This window comes from Coccomyxa subellipsoidea (genome assembly GCF_000258705.1).
Source record: "Coccomyxa subellipsoidea C-169, whole genome shotgun sequence".
In the NCBI taxonomy this organism is placed as follows: Eukaryota; Viridiplantae; Chlorophyta; class Trebouxiophyceae; family Coccomyxaceae; genus Coccomyxa; species Coccomyxa subellipsoidea.
Window position 1 is genome coordinate 1517895 of NW_005178029.1, and position 19334 is coordinate 1537228.

Here is a 19334-nt window from a genome sequence, read left to right on the forward strand (position 1 = left end):
ATATTGCTAGATTGTCAACTGCAAATGGGGCGTGATTGCGCCTTTTGACTTCTCCACACTGGTTGCCGCTGTTTTAGTACTACTGTGGAAGATTGTATGGAGAGACGATGTTATTGAGTGAAGCTTTGTCTACTTTTGAGGTTTCTGTGATCCCTGGAACTCCATTTTGCATTGTGCGCATTATGGTGTGCAATTTTTGGATTTGAGCATGTGATGCATTCCTGTCTATCAGAGGGACCAGCCGCTGTGTTGACTCTGCATGTCGACATGATGGACGTCCTAAGTATAAAAATAGCAAGATACCCATGCTAGCTTGGCATAATGATGTAAGCAGGCGTTTTGTCATGCACAGTGAATGGGGCGTATGCCATTCATGCTTTATCTTGAAACAGGTTCCTTTGCACGAACAAATTACACAGAGTCTTCACATGCAAAACGCAGCAAGACTCACCTAATATGCAACACAAGTATCACAGTTGACGCTGCCAAACCCACAGTAAATAAGGCCACGAGGTCACAATTACAGTCACTAGCTCACTTCATGGCCGGAACAGATGTGGTGCCCTCTGCTTCGGCGCGCTCTTCTCGCACAGCTTTGTACCTGTCTGCCAAGGTGCCTGTCAGGACAGTGTTGTCCATGAGCAGCTTGAAGGGGGGGCAGGTCTCCACGCCTGGAATGCGCGTGATTGCATCTGTGGCCCTGAGTGCGCTGCGCAGCATGTCCTCATTGCGATCCACCTGTGCAGTGCAGATGATTGTTCAGCTGCCTACGCTGACATGCACTTTCTGGAGCAAACACTATTAAATAACCAGACCTGCAGCGTGTGCAGGCGAGTGCCCAAAACCTGGCTATTTCTGTGCAAAGAGGGGCAAGCAAAGGCAGCTGAGGGGATGGGCAGACCTCCTGTTTGACAGCGTCGGTCTTGACGCGCGCGGTGAGGGTCTTCTCCAGGGGCTCCACCAGGCGGTCCAGCGCGGACAGCAGCTGCCCCGGCGCAGCACTCGCCAGCTTGGCCAGCAGCAGGTGGCACGGCAGCTTCACATCATAGTGGTCCTGCAGCCATGTTCGTACATCAGCACCTCCACAATCCTTCAACTGACAGACACCCAAGCCCGGTACAGCACCAGGCTGGAAGGGGTAACAGCATGCCTAGGGGCCAGAAGAGCAATTGCTTATAGCGCAGGCAGGGGGGGGGGGCCACCTTGAGGCCGGACTCCAGGTGCAGGATGAAGGCCTGGAAGTCGAGGCGGTCGACGCAGTTGTCCAGCAGCACGTCCATGGCCTCAAAGGCCGCTTTGCGCAGCTCCAGGCCATCATCGATCTTGTGCTTGAAGGGCCCAAGGTCCACGACGCGAATGAGGGACTGGTCAACCGCCGTCTGCGCGTACACGCGCGGCATCACCCGCGGCAGTTGCTCCGCCACCAGCGCCGCCTTGTTGTGCGCCGCGCTGCTCAGCATCTGCACCGCCGCCTTGCGCACCCCCCTGCACACACATGCGCAGAGGAGTTCTCAAACCAAGCCAGCCGGCTGTCAGGGGATTCATCCCTTTCGCATTGTGTATCTGTGCTGTCAAGTAATGCGCAATAGTAAAAAAGCAGCAGGAGTGTTAGGAGGATAGGCAGTGCGTGCCTGTCTGGGTCGGACATGAGCTCGAGGAAGGGCTCGATGGAGTCCCTCAGGAGGTCATCGATGGGGTGGGGCCCTGGGACGACAGCGGCCTTCACGGCGGTGATGGCGGCAGCGCGGGCCGAGGGGGATGGGTCGGAATGCCTCTGCAGCAGCGCGGGCAGCACCTCTGCAGGGAACAGCAACGCCAGGTGGCCCATGCACTCCGCCACAACATTCCTGCACTCCTCCTCCACCTCGCAGTTGGCCAGCAGCAGGCGCAGCACCTGGACGCATGCATCAGCTCCCACGCATTGCACTGGACGCCTTCACCCTAACGGGCTGCATGACTACTGGCGATTGGTGAATGACAGAGGAAAGAAGCATTGGGAGCAAACTTTGGTGCGCACCTCCTGCTGGTGTGCTGGTGACAGCTGCTTGTTGCCCATGTCGGATGTCAGGCTCACGATGACCTCGTTCAGGGCCTTCAGCAGCAGGTACTGATCCTTTGGATTTGCAGCCTGCAGCATACAACCACGGTCAGCAACACACAGTATGCGCAGCAAGGCCTCCGTCAAATAGCATGCAGGGTGTCCGGCGCCCACCTGCTCATTGATCTGCTGGATGACGAAGGGCAGGTAAGCGTCCAGGTTTCCAATGCTGACAGCACCAAGGGCCAGGGAGGCGGCAGCCTTGATCTGTTCTGATGGGCTTGTGAGGGCGCTCGTGAGAGCTTGCTGCAGCTGCGGGAATGCACTCAAGTCTGTACATCGCCCGATCTCTCCTAGCCCCAGCAACGCCAGCCGCCGAGCACTTTCCGCTCCTGTGGCGGACTGTAAACCAGGCCAACATGCTTGAGCCATAGGAATTTCATGGCTGCTGAACACCTCAGTCGTGTTCAGCAGTCTGCAGCAAGAATTGAACCATGCCTACCATGTCCCATTCGCTAAACCAAGCCCCAGACCACACATGTGAGCACTGCACGGGAGCAGATGCACAAGAGTTCTTTGGGAAATCCATTCCAAGATGGCCCACCTCTTCAGTTGCTGATCTCTTCCTGCCTCGCCCCTCCCCTCCGTTACTCGACCATGTTGCATTACCGCTCTGCACAGCAGACATGTAGATTCTCACTGCAATCTTATTAGCCTTCTAGACCTCAGCATACTGTTGATTCTGAGCATGTAAGCAACGGATCTACTGTTGCCCAATACTTAGTCAGAGGTCACCTCCCAATTTTATTTGAATTGCAAAATTGAATACAGACCTGCAGCTGACCCAGAAGCCCTTTCACGACCATTGAGATCCGATCAGCTCCTGCATTTACAGTCATCCTTGCAATGCATTGGGCCACGCTGTGCTGCGCTGCTTTCCCCGTCTCAGCTGCAACGCCGGCTGCCAGGAGTGATGCCAGCAAGCTGTCAAATGACGTGTTTGTTCCTTCCGACTCCAGGATAGCGGGAAAAAGTGCCAGCAGCTCCTCAAGTGCAGCGCCCTGTCAGCACGGAAATAACTCGCGTGTTAATCCGAAACAAGGAAAGGTATTGACGTTGCCTGCTTGCAACTCAAGTACACATCTTGCTTTGGCACAACAGGCTCATAAATACGCACCTGTAGCAGGGGGCTCTTGACCAGCCGCAAAGCTGCTGGCAGGAACTTGGCTGCGATCTGTTCCGCATTCTGGGGCTGCTGGGGAAGCACTGTCAGGCAGAAATGGAGGGCCAGCGGGGTGGTCAACAGATCCGTGTCGCTGACCAGAGCCACCACTTCATCCACAGCTGCTGTCACACTGGCCGAGCTGGCTGCTGCCCCTTGCCTGGACATGACCGACTGCAGGCCACAACACATGCCTCAAGTCAGGAACTGCCCTGCTTCACCAGTGCTGACATCATCTGCTGACACAATATAACACTCACTGGGTCCCTCCAGAGCAGGATCAAGCGGAATGCCTAACCTCCAAGGCAGCCAGAGAGGCTTGGCGGAGCTGGCGGTTTGCCTTGCGCAGGTATGATGTCAACTCCGCCAGCAGGGGCTCCAGCACTGGAGACAGGTCCAGAGGCAAGGGCGACTCTGCGATCTCTGTGAATGCCTTGACAGCCGTGAGGCGCGTTGTGCTATTGCGCAGTCTGTCTAGCAAAACCTGCATAAAACCCATGCTTGATAGTCTGCCTCTCTTGCAGCAGGCTGTTCATCCACAAGTCGAAGTTGTCAAGGTGAGAAGATTATCACATGGCTGTTTTGCACAGTAGCAACATCGGGTCTTGGGTACCTGGAGCAGTGCAGGCACGTCTGCCTGCAAAGACTCTGCAAGTTTGGCCAGCATGGTAGCCGTGCAGGAGATCGCGCACTCCTTTACCTCCTGGTCCAGGTCTTGGGCATCGAGGCGCTCTTTCACAGACGTCAAAAGGGGCCTCACGAGATTCTGCAGGCGAACAGATATCAGGGGCATATTCAGGTGCATGAAACAAGCGGTTCAATGGCGGTAATAAGAATTTGCAGAACATTTCACTGACGCATCATTACCTGCAAGGAGGGAGGCACACTGCTGCTTGTGTTGGGACGGATCACGTGAATCAGAGCTTCGCACACACGCAGGCCCTCGGCAGAGACTTTGGAATAGCGCTCTGCCACTGCAGTGAGAATGGGTTTGGAGAGTGCAGGCACGTGAGGCTGCCAGACCCCTGGATCGCTCTTTTCCAGTGCCACGCTCAGGAATTGCAGCGCTTGTATCCTGAGCTGAGAGCTGTTGCTGCTCCGGTCCTACAGAGGCACGGATAAAATCAAAGTTACATCGATCCATGCGGAGACCTTATGCATTCTGGTGGTGCCCTCAATCTAGTGGTGCCCTCAATCTGGTGGTGCCCTCAATAAGAAAGGTAAACTTACATTGAGGGCTGCAGTGAGTCCTGGCAGTAGCTGCTCCACGTCATGGCTGAGGCACTTTGGAACAACGCTGATAAGCTCTTTCAGAGTGAGAAGCACTCCAGCTCGCGTCTTGAGCGACTTATCACGCAGCTGTCGGAAGGATGCCTTCAGGACCTCCGGCGATTCTTCTTGCAGCTGCTTGAACGCCTGAGAAGCTCGGTCCCTGCTTGCAGCACCCCCCACCTGTGCACGATGATAATAATGTTTAGTGAAGGTATGATTCAGAGCGGCAAACTTTTGATGATAGCAAAAGCTTGCCATGTAGGTTGAGGCATACCTGGTGCAGCAACTCTATGAAGGCATGGAAGACATCGATCTTGACATTCTCCTCCCGCTCCTTGAAGCGCGCAACCAGCAGGGGGCTGACTTTGGGGTACAGGGAGTTGAGCAGGTCAGCGTAGTTGTTGATGATGGCCACCAGGCACTTGGCTGCAGAACGGCGCACTTTCCAGCTCGTGTCATCGTCGTCTGAGAAATCATCGTCCGACATCCTGCATGCACATGCACGTCTCATTACTCTTCATGCCTTGAGCTTGTGGCAAGTGAGCGAGTCTCTGAAGTAGAGCAATGCCTTGAAAAGCAATTGCTCCAGTGCGTACGCTTCCTCGTCTTCTTCATCTTCCTCTGTATCCTGCTCCATGTCGTCAGCATAGTTGGGATCGTAGGACAAGCTCTGCTGCGCGATGTCAAATATGGAGTCCAGATGGCGCTTGGAATCCAGTGGGCTCCGCAGGACGAAGGCCTCCAGAGCTTGCAGGCAGTAGTCCCTCAGCTCATCGTCTCCCTCGCCAGCAGCTTTCCAGTGCTCCACCACCGAAGGGACTGCCATGTCAAGGTGCCGGCCAAAGCGCCACCCGGCAGCTCGCCTAGCCACACATGTCAGAAGCAACTTCAGTGACAAATTGACTGTGACTTTTTTCTGGCAATTCAGGAAAGCGATGAACTTGTAAGGATTTTGATGACTGGTCTTGACTCACCCAACTGCACTTAAGGCCTGTATAAGCACTCGTGTAGCTTCTGAGTTGGCACCAGGCCCCTGGAGTTCCTTGAGGATCTCCAAAGATACGCTGTCCAGCAGGGCATCTGACAGGTATGGCACGAGGGAGCCTGCACCAACACCAAGAGTCTGCAGCACTTCAATTGACACTGAAGAATTCCTTCAAAGACACCACAACTGGAGGATGGCTGCAGCACCCACCTAGGCAGGTGATGGCCCTCTTCCTGATGCCTGCCCTGGTGCCAATCAGCTCTTGCAGCAAGATTGCTTTCAGCTGAGTGTGTTCTGTGCCAAGCATAGGGCCAAACTTCAACAGAACATCGTTCATGATGTCCAAGCTAGCTGTGGCCAAGTCAGCATGCTCCTGCAATCATACTGCACACTGATGATTCCAGTGCATGGGCAAACACTAGGACACGTACTGCATGGAAGAGAGCAAGGGAAAGGAGAAGGAGAGGAAACGCTACCTTTGATTGCATTCCTTGCAGCAGTTTCGGCACCACATTCTTCACCACAAGGCCGCTCAGCTCAGCGCCTGATATCTCATTGATGACAGTCTTCAGGGCAATGCTGGCAATCTCTCTGTCCTGTTCCTTCTTGCCAGACACAAGCCTTGCACATAGCAAGTCTAGGATCCTCTCGGCCTGTTCCCAGTGCACTTTCCGCACCAAAAGCCCAAGGCTGCAGGACAGAAAGCGCTCTGTGATCGTACATCACTTGTTAAGCACTGGATCAGGAACCAGACAAAACCACAGAAGTCCTTGCGCATACCACTTGACAGCGAGGCTGGAGACGTCTCCAGACGTGTCATCCAGCTGCTTGAGGATGAGCTCACACAGCTTCTTTTCCTGATCGGTGTCCCGTTTCCATTCTGGCTTTTTTAACATCTCTATTAAGTCGTATGTTGACATCTCTCTCAGGTCCTGTTTGGGAATAGAATATAATTTAGTGACCTCCATTTTGCCAACTGTGGCATGCACCTTGTGGAGGGGTCTTCATTTGTGCCAAGACGGAAGATAGATACGAAGAACATCTGCTTCAAGTGAGGTAAATGTCATATATAATCACGTATGAAATCGTCTAATGCATGCCTGATGTGACAAGATGGGGCGTCTTGGGATGCTTACCTTATCCTTCGAGACCAGCCTCTCAAAGACTGAAGCTAGAGTGGGCGCAGCCATGGCAAAATAAATCAAAATAAAATTGTTGTGGATTCCGTCAAGCTACTTCAGGCTAGCAAGTACTGATCGGTGATCAATACTGAGATGCCGCCTCACGATGTGAAAGACGTAAGGCACGATCGCTGATGCCAACAGCTTCCTTTCTTCGATGGAATTTCTGGAGACAAGAGCACTGAACGATAGGAAGAATGGGGAAGACGAACATAGGAACAATCAAGCAGAACGCCTCGTCCTTCACCCCGTGAAGATACCCCGGAATTATTCGTTGCAACCTAGCTAGGGAATATACGCTTTACCCTAAAGCTGCACTCAACAATTTTTTGCGTTGACATTTAATATCTATATGTTGTCTTAGAGGAATGCTGTAAGGAAAATATTTAGGTTAGATATCATGGGCGAGGAGATGATCAATCCCTCTAGGAAGGGGAACCACTCCTTTCTGACATCTTTCTTTCTCATCTTTCTTTTCTCATCTTTACAATTTCAGCTATCCACCTCTGTAAAAGTTGAAGATTTCAAGAAGTGTACGGATGCCGCGTTTTGCAATCGGCTCCTCGGCACAAGGGACGAGGGATACTATATTGATCCTGCTTCTGTACAATTCTCTGGGCCATCAGTGACCGCCAGACTTCTTAACAAAGCCAAGGGAACGGACGTGACGCTGACTATGAAGGCGTACAAGGGATTTGTGCGGCTTCTGGTAAATGAGGACGCCTCAAAGAAACGATTCGAGGTGCCCGGCGTGCTCATGCACGATCTGGGAAGCAGGGAAGCGATCTGGTCTAAAAAGGCGCAAACTGCACAGTCCTTGCTGCTGCAACTTGAGGACGCGGAGATGCAGCTGCAGTACAGTCCATTTCAGATTGGCATCTCCATCAAAGGGAAGCCAGTCATGTCGTTCAACGGGCGCCAGATGTTCAATTTCGAGCATTTAAGACAGAAGCAGGTACTTGAGGTCGTCAACTACCACTAGCTGCAGAAATTTCCTGACAGAATGGTGCAGTATTGCCCATGGTTGCCTGCCTCTCACCGATTCTGGCTGCTGCAGGAAGGAGATCCAGAGGGATGGTGGGAGGAAACGTTCAAGGGCCATGTTGACTCAAAACCCAGGGGCCCAGAGGCGATATCCTTTGATCTCGAGTTCCCAGATACGCAGCACGTGTATGGGCTGCCAGAGCATGCAACAAGCCTCTCCCTGAATCCCACCGTAGACCTCGGTGGGTATTGCCTTCTCGGCTGCAATTGACAATTGCGGAAGATTGCCTGATTGTTTAATTCACTTGCAATACAATTGCTTCATGTTGCCAGGCCTTGAAAGGCTAATCTGAAGAGTGTGCTGCAGCTGACAATGCTACATCAGAGCCGTATAGACTTTACAATCTGGATGTCTTCGAATATGCACCTGAGTCTCCATTTGGCCTCTATGGCTCAATCCCTTTCCTCTGGGCTCAAAAGCTGGGAGTTGCTGTCGGCGCCTTCTGGTGAGCCCACGGACCTACATTGTCTGTCAGAACTCATGAGAGTGGTACTTCAGCAGCTTCAGGGCTTCTCGAGTCTGTGGAGTGCTTTCTTGACGTTGCACAAACTGGCACAACTGAGAGCATCAAGTGATGGGAAAGCTTGATTTCTGCAGGCTCAATGCAGCAGAGATGTATGTGGACGTGGGAAAGACTGAGGAAGGCACTTTCACGAACTGGGTTGCAGAGAGTGGAATCCTTGACTTGTTCTTGCTGTTGGGGCCAACTCCTGCAAAGGTGAGAAGACCAGCCTGTTGGCATTGGGGTTTAAAAATGAGTCTGTACCGCGCAACCCAGTAGCAAGTTGACAGCCAAGGGATGTAAAGTTGTATATATGCTGTTTCAGGTCTCAGAGCAATACGCCCAGATCACCGGCGCCACTGCGCTGCCCCAGTATTTTGCACTGGGGTACCACCAGTGCCGCTGGAACTACCGGGATGAGGCGGATGTGCGCCAGGTGGACGCCGGCTTTGATGCATATGACATCCCCTATGATGTCATCTGGCTGGACATTGAGCACACCGACGGGAAGAGGTGCGCCATGCAGGCTGTTGATTAATCCAACTTCATGCTCAGCAGTGTCTGATGACTCAGCATTGCTGTTGCTATACTTTTCATAGCTGCATTGAATGAAGCCAGCTTCTCTGTGCCCAATTGATGTGGCAGCTTTGCTGGGGTGGGCAGGTACTTCACCTGGGACAAGAGCCTCTTCCCAGACCCGGTGAAGCTGCAGGAGGATGTGGCGTCGCACGGGCGGAAGGTTGTGACCATCATCGACCCCCACATCAAGCGAGATCCAGGGTACTACATCTACCAGGAGGCGGAGCAGAACCACTACTTTGTCAGAGACAAGGATGGCAAGGACTTTGACGGGTGCGGCTGCAGACCCTCTTTGCATCCTTGCTGCAGACAGCCACAGCCTGCCTGAGCTGCAATACCTATCACGTGGCAATATTACTAGCAAGTACCTTGGTTGACCCCAGGTGGTGCTGGCCTGGATCATCCTCCTACCTGGACATGCTGAACCCAGAAGTGCGCGCTTGGTGGGCTCAGCAGTTTGCCCTCTCAAAGTACAAGGGGTCCACGCCCAACCTGTACGTCTGGAATGACATGAACGAGCCCAGCGTCTTCACTGGCCCTGAGGTATTTTACAAAGATGTCAATATCCTTTTCTTGACTGCCAGATGAGATGTGCCTGCCGGTTTGTGGAGATCCATACCATTGGCATTGAGTGGGCTTCCCGATGCAGATCACAATGCAAAAGGACAACTTGCACTGGCGAGAGGTGGAGCACCGCAACCTGCATAACCTCTATGGCGCTCTATTCCATCAAGGAACTGCCGAGGTGCTTCCCGTACCATTTTGACTCCTTGCTGTTCTGATCACTGGTGTGACATAGTGAACTTAGGACAAATCTGTGTGCATTGCCTATTCCCTGACAACTGAGTGCTACTCCCCAGGGGCTCATTGAGCGCGGCAAGGCAGTGTATGGCTCGGATGCAGACAGGCCGTTTGTACTCAGCCGTGCATTCTTTGCTGGCACTCAGCGCGTTGGGCCCATCTGGACAGGTGACAACTGCGCCGACTGGAAACACCTGCGCGTCTCGCTCCCCATGATCATGTCTGTTGGCATTGCCGGCCTCCCTTTCAACGGTGAGCATACTCCTTGTCCTGTGAGATCCTCATTCTTGCATTGTCAATACCTTGAAATGTCCTGGGGTGGCTTGGACCTGCTGCATATCTAGATTTCAGTTGAAGCTGCACATCGTCCTTTCCTGTGACAGCCATATGCCCTGAAACCTTGTGTCCAACTAACTGGCTGAGTGCAGGCGCTGACGTTGGCGGCTTCTTTGGCAACCCGGATGCGGAGCTGCAGACGCGGTGGAACCAGGTGGCTACATTCTACCCATTCTTCCGCGGCCATGCCCACCTCGACGCCAAACGCCGCGAGCCCTGGCTGTTTGGAGAGGTGCGCCACACTGTCACCATCTGCTGCGCTCTCTTTCTGCACTCAATTGCATAGCACATACCATGCATTAATGCGAGCTTCTTGTGAGAGTGGGACCATGCGCTGCAGGATGCCACCAGGCGCATCAGGGACGCCATTCGCGCGCGCTACGTGCTGCTGCCCTACATCTACACCCTCTTCCGGCATGCAAACACGACCGGCTTGCCGGTCATGCGGCCGCTGTGGTATGAGTTCCCAGAAGTGGAAGCCACCCACGGAGTGGACGACGAGTTCATGCTTGGCCCCGCGCTCCTGGTGATTCTCACTCCTCTCTCTTGAAGCTTGGGGAGGTGCAGGCTTGCTTAATGCATTGTATGTTTGTGGTCAAATTTACAGAGCTGTTCGATGCTGCTGCAGGTGTCTCCCGTGCTGGAAGAGGGGGCGGAGAGCCGTGCGGTGTTCCTGCCAGGCAAGGGCCCCTGGTACAGCGCCAGGACTGGCGAGCCTGTGAAGCCGGATGCTGGCGGCGCCCTCACCGTGCCTGTCACCATGGACTCGGTGCCCTCCTACCTACGAGGCGGCCACATCATGCCCCTCAGAGTGCGCCCTTGCCCAGAACGAAGATCTGTTCAACGCTGTCGTGAATCCGCAACTCCTGGGAGATAGGTATAATGAGGCGTTGCATGCATGTTCTCAGCTGCGTGCTGCTTGTGTGCAGGAGCGCGCGCGGCGGAGCACGGCTGCGGCCAGGAAGGACCCCTACACTCTCCTGGTGGCCCTGGACAGCGAGGGGCAGGCATCGGGCGACCTGTACCTGGACGATGGCAGCAGCTTTGCCTACAAACGCGGCCTGTTCGCGCACCGCCTGTTCTCCTTCAAGGACGGCATGCTCAGCAACCAGGAGCTGCCTGGCAATCCCTCCCCGCCGCGCTACTCCACGGATCTAGTCATCGAGCGCATCATCATTGTCGGCTTGGGGCACCCCGCGAAATCGTTCTCCGTCAAGGAAGTTGGGACGGGCAAGGTGCTGCAGACGGGGGCAGGGCCCGTGGTGCAGGAAGCAGGAGTGCCCGAGCTGGCCTTGGTCATTCGCAAGCCGGAGCTGCCAGTGACGGGCGACTGGTCTATTCAGCTGTCTGTCACCGCTTGAATGTGCAGTTCACCATGATTCTGTTGGTTCACAACAGGGTTGTTCTTCGCTGAAGTGACTTTGTAGGTGTACAGGTCTGGTAGATGCAATGTATACTATTCACCTAGATGATACTGACCAAGGGCTTGCAATGTCTTATGAGGAGCCTGTGCTCATGAAATTGAGGAGCCTGTGCTCCATAACTGTGACATTTTGTGTAGCATTTCTACATGTCCAAGCAGACAAGGGGTTCAATAATCTTTTCATTTCTTCTTCCCCAACAGGCACATATAATCTTGGCATGCACATGCTCCTGGCATAGCAACTACCTTACTTACAGCCCGAGAAAGGGTGAAGTCCTCTTTGCCATACCGTGCACTGATCCTCACTTAGCTTTGCTCGCAAAACAGAAGCATCAGCATTGTTCCTCAAGTCGAGGATGCAGAGCATCCTGTCATGGTGCTAAGAAATCTCGCATGGATTCAATCATAGTTGGCGGGCTGGATCACGTCATCAATCTTGAGAATCATCTTGCACACCTGTCAAACAGCACTTCTTTGTGAGACGGTTCAATGCTAGTTGCCTTGCATGCTATAAATTGTACGTGAGGAAAATCAGCAGAGGATTGATAAGATAGTGCTGGCTTACCTGCGTTGCCAGGAACAGCTGCTGCTTCTTGCCTATGAGAGTCTCAAAGACGTTCTGCTCGCGCATGTCGTTGGTGCCCACGCTGTTGCAGTCGATGCCCAGGTGAGGGTTCTTCTCCTTGTACTGCCGTGACTTGACCTCCGTCAGGCTCTGGATGGGCGACAGGCCTGCATTCTCTGCCAGCGCCAGCGGCACAGTGTCCAACGCGTCTGCAAATGCGCGCATGGCAAATTGCTCCACACCCACCACCTTCTCCGACTCGGCCTGCACACACAGCGCACGGTGTCTCCTTGCCACCCGTGCAAACACACACTGTTCACACAGCCCATGCAAGGGACGACCAGCAAGCCAGGCCTTGCATGCATCTGACAGAACCTGGGGACAGTTGACTGACTGGCGCACCTCGACAGCGAGGGAGCAGGAGATCTCGGCCGCGCCTCCGCCATAGACGATGGAGTTGTCGCGCACCAGGTTGCGGGCGACGCAGAGCGCGTCGTGCAGGCTGCGCTTGACCTCGTCCAGCACCATCTTGTTGCCGCCGCGCACAAAGATGGTCACCGCCTTGGAGTTGGGGCAGTTCTCAATCACCAGCATGCGGTCCTTGGTCGTGCCAAACGACAGCTCTCTCACAACTCCGGCCCTGGCACAACGAGCTGGTTCAGAAAGTAAAGCAGCAAGAGCGGCAGTTTTGCATGGAGTCAATTGGGCTGTTCTCTCAGGAGTCGTCTCGAGGACCTTTGTGATGCAAAACCTCACCTGCCCAGCTTGTCTGGTGTGAGCTCTGAGAAGCGAGGCACAATGCGAGCGCCGGTTGCCATGGCCAGAAGCTCAATCTCCACACCACCAACCCACCGCACAGCTGGCAGGTCGTTGGCCATCAGGAGGTGATTGGCTTCATCATCGAAACCCCTGCAAGGAAATCCATACACTTCAGCAAGGCGGGCATGGACAACAACGGCAAAGAAATATGATCTTCAAGCACATGCTCTCCTGCCTGCCTGCGACAGCCGGATTCACTCACCACTGGCAGATGACGAGTGTTGCTCCAGAGTCCTTGCACTGCTTCACCATGTCCAGGAAGTATTGTTTCTCTGTCTCCCTCAGCGCCTCAAATTTCTCCACCGTGTCAATGTCCACCTAGAAATTGACACTTCACCGTCAGGAATAAGACTTCAACCCGTGAAAATCCTTAGCTTGTGCCAGCGGTTAGTCAAAGTAGCTGGAAGGTAGCCCCATATAGGTCGAGATCAATACAGCATCTGGGCACACCTTGTGTTTCGTCTTAGGCTTGGGCGGCTCAAATGGGCAGGTCAGGATTGCGATCTTGGCATCCTCAATCCGCTTTGGCATCTGCGGATGGCTCATGTCCTTGTCGATGACAATGCCATTGACAAGCTTGGCATCTTCAAGCCTGCCCCCCACCTTCCCATCAACCTGCAATTGAGAGCAGCAAGCCTTTCAGCGGCCCAAAAACGATGTTTCTGCCACACTGACAAGGGAGATCAGCGCCGGTGGATCAAAGGAGGCATGCTGTTCTACTCAATGCTAGAACGTCCAGTTTTAGCCCTGGCTCGAAGTATCTGCATGTCCTTTGCCACAATACCTTTATGAGGTCCAAGTTGACGTCCCTCCGCTTCAGATCAGCAACTGTAAGGACTGCTTTCACACACATCTCTGCCATGTCACGCTTCACACGTCCCACTCTGCAAGGCGCAAGCAAGAGTATCAGTTTGCTGTGAAGGAGCTTGTATTGGGCTTCATAACATCAACATCAGACTGGGTACCACATGCCAAGTTGGAACATATGAAAACAGATATGACGCACATTTTGGACGATAGGGTGGTCATGCATGTCTGCACCAATGGCTCCATATCGCTTTCACTGAAGTTGAAGCTGTGTGCTATATTTTGCAAGTTCTCGATCGAAACTTTGCAGGCTCTCTCATAGCCTTCCGCTATCCGCAGCGGGTGTATGCCACGGTCAAGCAGCATTTCGGCCTGGTTCAGAAGACAAAAACATGTGACAAGAGGTCGAACAATCTATTGTCATGACACACATCAAAGGTTGTGGCCTACAGCCCAGGACAGTCACTGATCACCCAAAGTGGATCTCTTGCCTGTTCCAGGAGAGCACCAGCCATCACAACCACCCCCGTGGTCCCATCGCCGATCTCATGGTCCTGACTCTTTGACAGCTCCACCAAAAGCTTTCCTATTTGATTTTCAACTTCCATCTGCTCCAAGATCGTCGCTCCATCGTTGGCTGCAACAGCACAGTGGGTGATGATCAGTGATTTGTCCATCGACTTGCTGGGAATAATGGAGACCTTGTGCACGATATGCAATATCAACTTACTAATACAGACGTCCCCATCAGGGCTCTGTAGCATTTTGTCCATGCCCTTGGGCCCCAGAGACGACTGCAGCATTCTGGAGATCACTTTGGCTGCTTGTATATTTGCTTTCTGGGCCTCTATGCCACGAATGCGCGTCTTCTTGTCTTGTTCCTGCGTGCATTCAGACCATCCTCTCAGCAACTTCACATGTCAGCTCCACGCGCAACCAACACTTCGTGGCTTGACGAAACGCACCCGCAAGATGATGAATGGTCGGCCGAACTCATCGAAAGCAAGCGACATCCTGACCTTTCCTTAGGGCTACCTGTACCACTATAACATCATCTATAAAAACAGGAGGGCGCAGAGTTTAGCTGAATGGAATGGAGTGCCTTTCTCAACAGGACAAAAGGACCTCCCCTTGTTTATGCGGCCGCAGCTGAGGGGGGGCAAAAGTGGCCGCTGCTCTGTGCCAGCAGGAGCAGTCATGCAAGGAGAGACAATGGATCTTAATCGCATATGTCGAAGGCTTCGGGCTTCTGAAAATAATGGTCTGTTATCCACCATGGGTGACAAGATTTTCTTGAATATGCCCCATAGAATATATGCTCAGCGGGCGGCTGATTCGGAATCATGCTTCTAGGCTAGCTAGACTCTAGCTGGGAGCGGCAACAAATACTTGAATGAAGCTCCTGCCAGTGGCGCCATAGAAGTGCAGAGTGTGCTATCGAAAACCCCAATCATATATTATTTGCACTGCAGCCATTACTGGCAAATGGGCTCGAGCTCCATACTATGTATAATATAATAGTATTACACACTCTTCCTGCCAACTTGGAGGCAAGGTGCGTACTGCAGACAAGCTGCAACTAAGGCTGCCACAATCCTACCCCAGGGCCCTTGTTAGACTCGCCAGATCCTAGCAAGACCCAATCAACCTAGGCACGGTGCTCAATGTTAATACCTCCCTCCGTCACCTGGGGCCATGGGCTCCATACACGCCCGTAAAAGTGTCACGGGCCCGGGCAGCTGCAGGGAGCGGAACTCTGTGTAACTGTGATTGAAGACGGCAGCCCAAAGATAATTCCTGGCAGCTCATGACATGCATGTGCTCCGCAGCCTGAGCACAGGCAAATCCCCATGCAGTCCCTCAAAGCCAGAGATCATATATGGCAGCAACTTCTTCAAGTTGAGTGGCTGCAACTCGCAAGAACTACAAACCCTATTGGATAAGTCGTCGCGCAGTGAACTTCATCTTGACATTCCACCATGTTGTCAACAATGACTATACTAAATCCTCCCTAATCAGCATGCATACAGCATGAACTGCAATACTACGGTTCTCTCCCAGGCTGTCCACTTTCTCATGTGTCTTTGCCTGCACCAGATAACAAAGCATCTGAGTCAAGCGCCACAAATTTGCGTTCGATAGAGAAGCCCCCAATGGAATTCTCTGCCCAGTTTCGTTTTGGCCTTGATGGAAGCACTGCAACTGTGCCACACACCCCTACCTTTATATTCACAACGGACGGATCGGCACCCAGAAGCTCGCAAAGATTTGCCCTGATCTTCTCCTTGTGAGGTGACAGCTTTGGTCTCTGCAGGATAATGGTGGCGTCCAGATTGCCCAGAACATAGCCAAATTCACGCATCAGGCGGACCTGCATCACAAGTGGAGCCTCTGAGTGTGCACGACTGTTACAAGCGAACCCAGGAGAGGGACAAACTGTCAAGGCTCAAACACAATGGCTGGAGTGGGTGATCACTCACTGCTTCCAGAAGAAAAACGTCTGATGTCTGTCCCTTCCACTTAGGATCATTGTCTGGGAAAAGTTGGCCTATGTCTGGCTGGCATAAAGCACCCAAGATTGCGTCTGTGACCGTGTGTAGTAGAGCATCACCTGCGGAAATAAATTGATACATTAGATTCTGGCAAGTTGTGCCGAGCTTACATGGATCCCTTGTCCGACTAAATTTACAGTGCCATGAATAGATCTCAACTGGTGTACCTACTGATGGTACCTCAGAATGTCTTTGTTCTCTCAAATCCAAATTTCTCAACAGGCAGTCACCTGATACTGTGCTTATTCAACTCTCACAAGCAAGCAACACTCAAGTGTCCTCAGCACAGCAGCAAGGAGCTCACCATCCGAGTGAGCAACGCAGCCTCGATCATGAGGGATCTCTAGGCCCCCCAAGATGAGCTTGTAAGGGCCTTCCTCAAGGCGGTGCAGATCAAACCCATGTCCCACTCTGTAGGGCAGCGCATGCGAACGCTTCTGGGGCTGTGTTGTGCGAGTGTCGGCAGGTGCAGATATTGTACCAGCTGATGCTCCAGCCAATGGCCTCAAACTCCTTCTTGGCACCCTGTCATGCCCACAGATAAATCGTACCATATTGCCTCTAATGAAGAGACTGGAATCACTAGAGAACTACCTTGCCTTACTTACATGTTCATATTGCACCGCCCAAACACTTGGTGTGGTAATCGGAGCCGTGGGATTGGTTGCACAAGGCACTGGTGTCGCATCCTCTGGGAGAAAGCAGGAGTCATTGTTGGTGGTGAATCGACACAGCACCGCGTATTAGTAAGGTCCCTTGCTTATATAGATTTTCGGTAGAACAGCAGAGCGACCTTCAGTGACTCACTCACTGTAGAATGCAGCCTGTCTCAGTCTGTCTCACGGACTGATTGCCGAACAAGCTTGACCACAAATTGTGACAAAACGAGTTTAATTGCTTGATTGTCCCAAGGGTTGTTGGGACCTCTGCGAGAACAGCATTTGTTTCGTGAGATCCGTGGTGCATGCGATGCGATTTCGATATCGGAAATTTTTCCGAAACCAGACCCTCTAAAACTAAAACGAGGGAGTTACCCTGGCACCCAAAGCTTCGTTTCTCGAGTTGAATTCAATTTGATTTCTCAAACCAGGAGAAATTCTCCAGCATCACTTGATTAGCAACGGATCAGGCTGTGGGGACAGATTTCTAGCACCACCTGCTTACAGATCTATCGGAATCCTATACAGTTTTCATCCTAGTAATCGTTGGACAAGCTCCTTAGATGGGACAACAAGTGCCGAAAAGAAAGCTTGGAAACACAGGATTGTCAGTTCCCATCATCGGTTTCGGTGCATCGCCCCTCGGTGGCATCTATCAGGTATTTGCGTGCGTGCCGGAGTGCACATCGATCGCGCTAATGCATGCAACAAGAATGGTCCTCTGATGCTTTATGCAATCTTCCAGGAGCCTCTGGACGAGTCTCTCGCAGTACAGGCGGTGCATGAGGCTTTCAAGTTCGGCATCAACTTTTTTGATACTTCACCGTACTATGGCCTGACACGTTCTGAGAAGGTGAGCCAGCAGATGATTTCTGCTTCGTCCAAACCAGTGGAAGATAATTTCACACTCTGTCTGATAGAAAACCTTGCAGTGTTGGACATCGAAGGCATTGGCCACTTTGCAGGTGCTGGGGCGAGCTCTGAAAGACCTGCCTCGTGATCAAATCATTATTGCGACCAAGGTGGGTCGGTACGGTGCAGATACCTTTGACTTCTCAGCCGAGAGAGTGACGCGCAGTGTGCACGAGAGCCTAGAGCGGCTGCAGGTGCGAACCTGTGGATTTGCCCGGGAATTGTTTGTATGTGCTTGCACTCCTCAGCCCTATCCTGATTGTGGATGCGTGTTTGCAGGTGCAATATATAGACATCATCCAAACTCATGACATAGAATTTGGAGACATAGAGCAGGTATGATTAATAGCATTGATCAGCCTGCCACCCTTGCTGCAGGAACATGTTGATTCAGGGATGGTCAATCATGCATGCAGGTGATTACAGAAACTCTCCCGGCTCTGCAAAGGTTGAAGGAGCAAGGAGTGGTGCGCTTCATTGGTATAACTGGACTGCCGCTGAAGATCTTCCGGACTGTGTTGGACAGGTGCGCTGTGTCTCTCACCTAAACAGGAGAAGTGTGGGGTCTGTTGCGTGCTTTATTTATTGCAGTACACTCAGCCTTGTGTTGGCTCACAGGGTGGAGCCTGGGACAGTTGATGTGATTCTGTCCTACTGCCACTACTGCTTGAACGATACATCCTTGGAGTCAATTCTGCCGTACCTTGAGCAGAAGGGTGTTGGTGTCATCAATGCCAGCATTCTGAGCATGGGCTTGCTGACACAGCAGGTCAGGCCCGCTTCTCATGCCGTGATGACGAGTGACACTGCCTGACACGAACCACATACCATGTGATTGCAATAAACGGCCTGTCTTGCGGTGCTGCTTTTTAACAACTTCAAAATGCAACATTTGCTTTGATCATAGGGGCCCCCATCATGGCACCCTGCTCCAGAAGAGGTGAAGACAGCTTGCAAGGCAGCGGCTGATCAGGCAAAGGAACTTGGCAGCGATATCTCACTGCTGGCAATTAAAGCAGCTCTCAGGAACCCATCCATTCAAACACATCTCATAGGCTTCACAAAGCCAGAGCAGGTGGGTTTCATCTGAAAGCTGACTTTCCAATTTGCACTGCAATGGTTGGCCCTGTGAGTGGGATGCTGCCTTCATACACCATAAATCAGGTACAGGTTGCAGCGCTTCATTGCTGATGACTAGTGCGTGGTGAATTGAATGTGCAGGTACGAGACAATGTGGCGACAGCTCTGTCCCAGTTGACGGCAGCAGAAGAGGGCACCCTCAGCAACATCAAACAAATTCTAGCACCCATCCAAAATGTATCGTGGCCTTCGGGCCGACCAGAGAACAATCAATAATGCGCAGTCTATGGGATATTACAGTGCCCTGTTGCAGCTAGCTACAGGCCCCGAGGGACTCTGGGTTGGACTCAGTGACATAGATGAGTTCTTTCAGAGCCTAAATCAAGAGTCCTGTATTACCACTGGCAGATATTGCTGGTATCAGATTCATTGCATGAAATGTTCAGCACTGAGTGCTGTATGCTGATACTCTGTACACATGTGGTCTGCAATTAAACTACTTGGCAGTCTCAAGTAGTCTAGAAATGTCAACGAAATTTCACAGTTACTTCACCTG

The 19334-nt window shown here is 52.5% G+C and overlaps 5 protein-coding genes across 5 annotated transcripts; 2 read left to right on the plus strand and 3 right to left on the minus strand.

Moving 5' to 3' along the window:
• Window positions 1-400: 400 nt before the first annotated feature.
• On the minus strand, window positions 401-6707 carry COCSUDRAFT_30566 (TIP120-domain-containing protein; the record flags this gene model as incomplete). The annotated part of the gene is made up of 20 exons (XM_005645437.1): window positions 401-738; window positions 902-1054; window positions 1203-1485; window positions 1632-1894; window positions 2018-2128; window positions 2213-2440; window positions 2643-2711; window positions 2872-3099; window positions 3216-3434; window positions 3559-3744; window positions 3874-4026; window positions 4128-4364; window positions 4491-4712; window positions 4807-5020; window positions 5129-5395; window positions 5507-5636; window positions 5728-5890; window positions 5994-6207; window positions 6298-6449; window positions 6654-6707. 20 exons carry the CDS (start codon window positions 6705-6707, stop codon window positions 535-537), a joined length of 3750 nt encoding a protein of 1249 aa, XP_005645494.1. The 3' UTR covers window positions 401-534.
• Window positions 6708-7063: 356 nt separating this feature from the next.
• Window positions 7064-11536, plus strand: COCSUDRAFT_67320 (glycoside-hydrolase-like protein). The gene is made up of 13 exons (XM_005645438.1): window positions 7064-7653; window positions 7756-7924; window positions 8050-8188; window positions 8341-8461; window positions 8571-8758; window positions 8909-9097; window positions 9208-9367; window positions 9474-9569; window positions 9685-9877; window positions 10054-10193; window positions 10302-10487; window positions 10590-10772; window positions 10891-11536. Exons 1-13 carry the CDS (start codon window positions 7099-7101, stop codon window positions 11320-11322), a joined length of 2751 nt encoding a protein of 916 aa, XP_005645495.1. The 5' UTR covers window positions 7064-7098; the 3' UTR covers window positions 11323-11536.
• A 14-nt stretch (window positions 11537-11550) lies between these two features.
• Window positions 11551-14588, minus strand: COCSUDRAFT_54294 (T-complex protein, epsilon subunit; the record flags this gene model as incomplete). The annotated part of the gene is made up of 11 exons (XM_005645439.1): window positions 11551-11840; window positions 11950-12213; window positions 12352-12589; window positions 12706-12858; window positions 12971-13086; window positions 13219-13383; window positions 13553-13652; window positions 13775-13947; window positions 14067-14212; window positions 14306-14456; window positions 14541-14588. 11 exons carry the CDS (start codon window positions 14586-14588, stop codon window positions 11784-11786), a joined length of 1611 nt encoding a protein of 536 aa, XP_005645496.1. The 3' UTR covers window positions 11551-11783.
• A 982-nt stretch (window positions 14589-15570) lies between these two features.
• On the minus strand, window positions 15571-16681 carry COCSUDRAFT_18339 (hypothetical protein; the record flags this gene model as incomplete). The annotated part of the gene is made up of 4 exons (XM_005645440.1): window positions 15571-15663; window positions 15797-15946; window positions 16056-16186; window positions 16432-16681. 4 exons carry the CDS (start codon window positions 16679-16681, stop codon window positions 15571-15573), a joined length of 624 nt encoding a protein of 207 aa, XP_005645497.1.
• A 668-nt stretch (window positions 16682-17349) lies between these two features.
• COCSUDRAFT_18370 (L-galactose dehydrogenase) lies at window positions 17350-19054 on the plus strand (the record flags this gene model as incomplete). The annotated part of the gene is made up of 8 exons (XM_005645441.1): window positions 17350-17445; window positions 17535-17639; window positions 17752-17892; window positions 17978-18034; window positions 18115-18231; window positions 18324-18467; window positions 18606-18773; window positions 18920-19054. The coding sequence occupies 8 exons, from the start codon at window positions 17350-17352 to the stop codon at window positions 19052-19054; spliced, it is 963 nt and encodes a 320-aa protein (XP_005645498.1).
• Window positions 19055-19334: the final 280 nt, after the last annotated feature.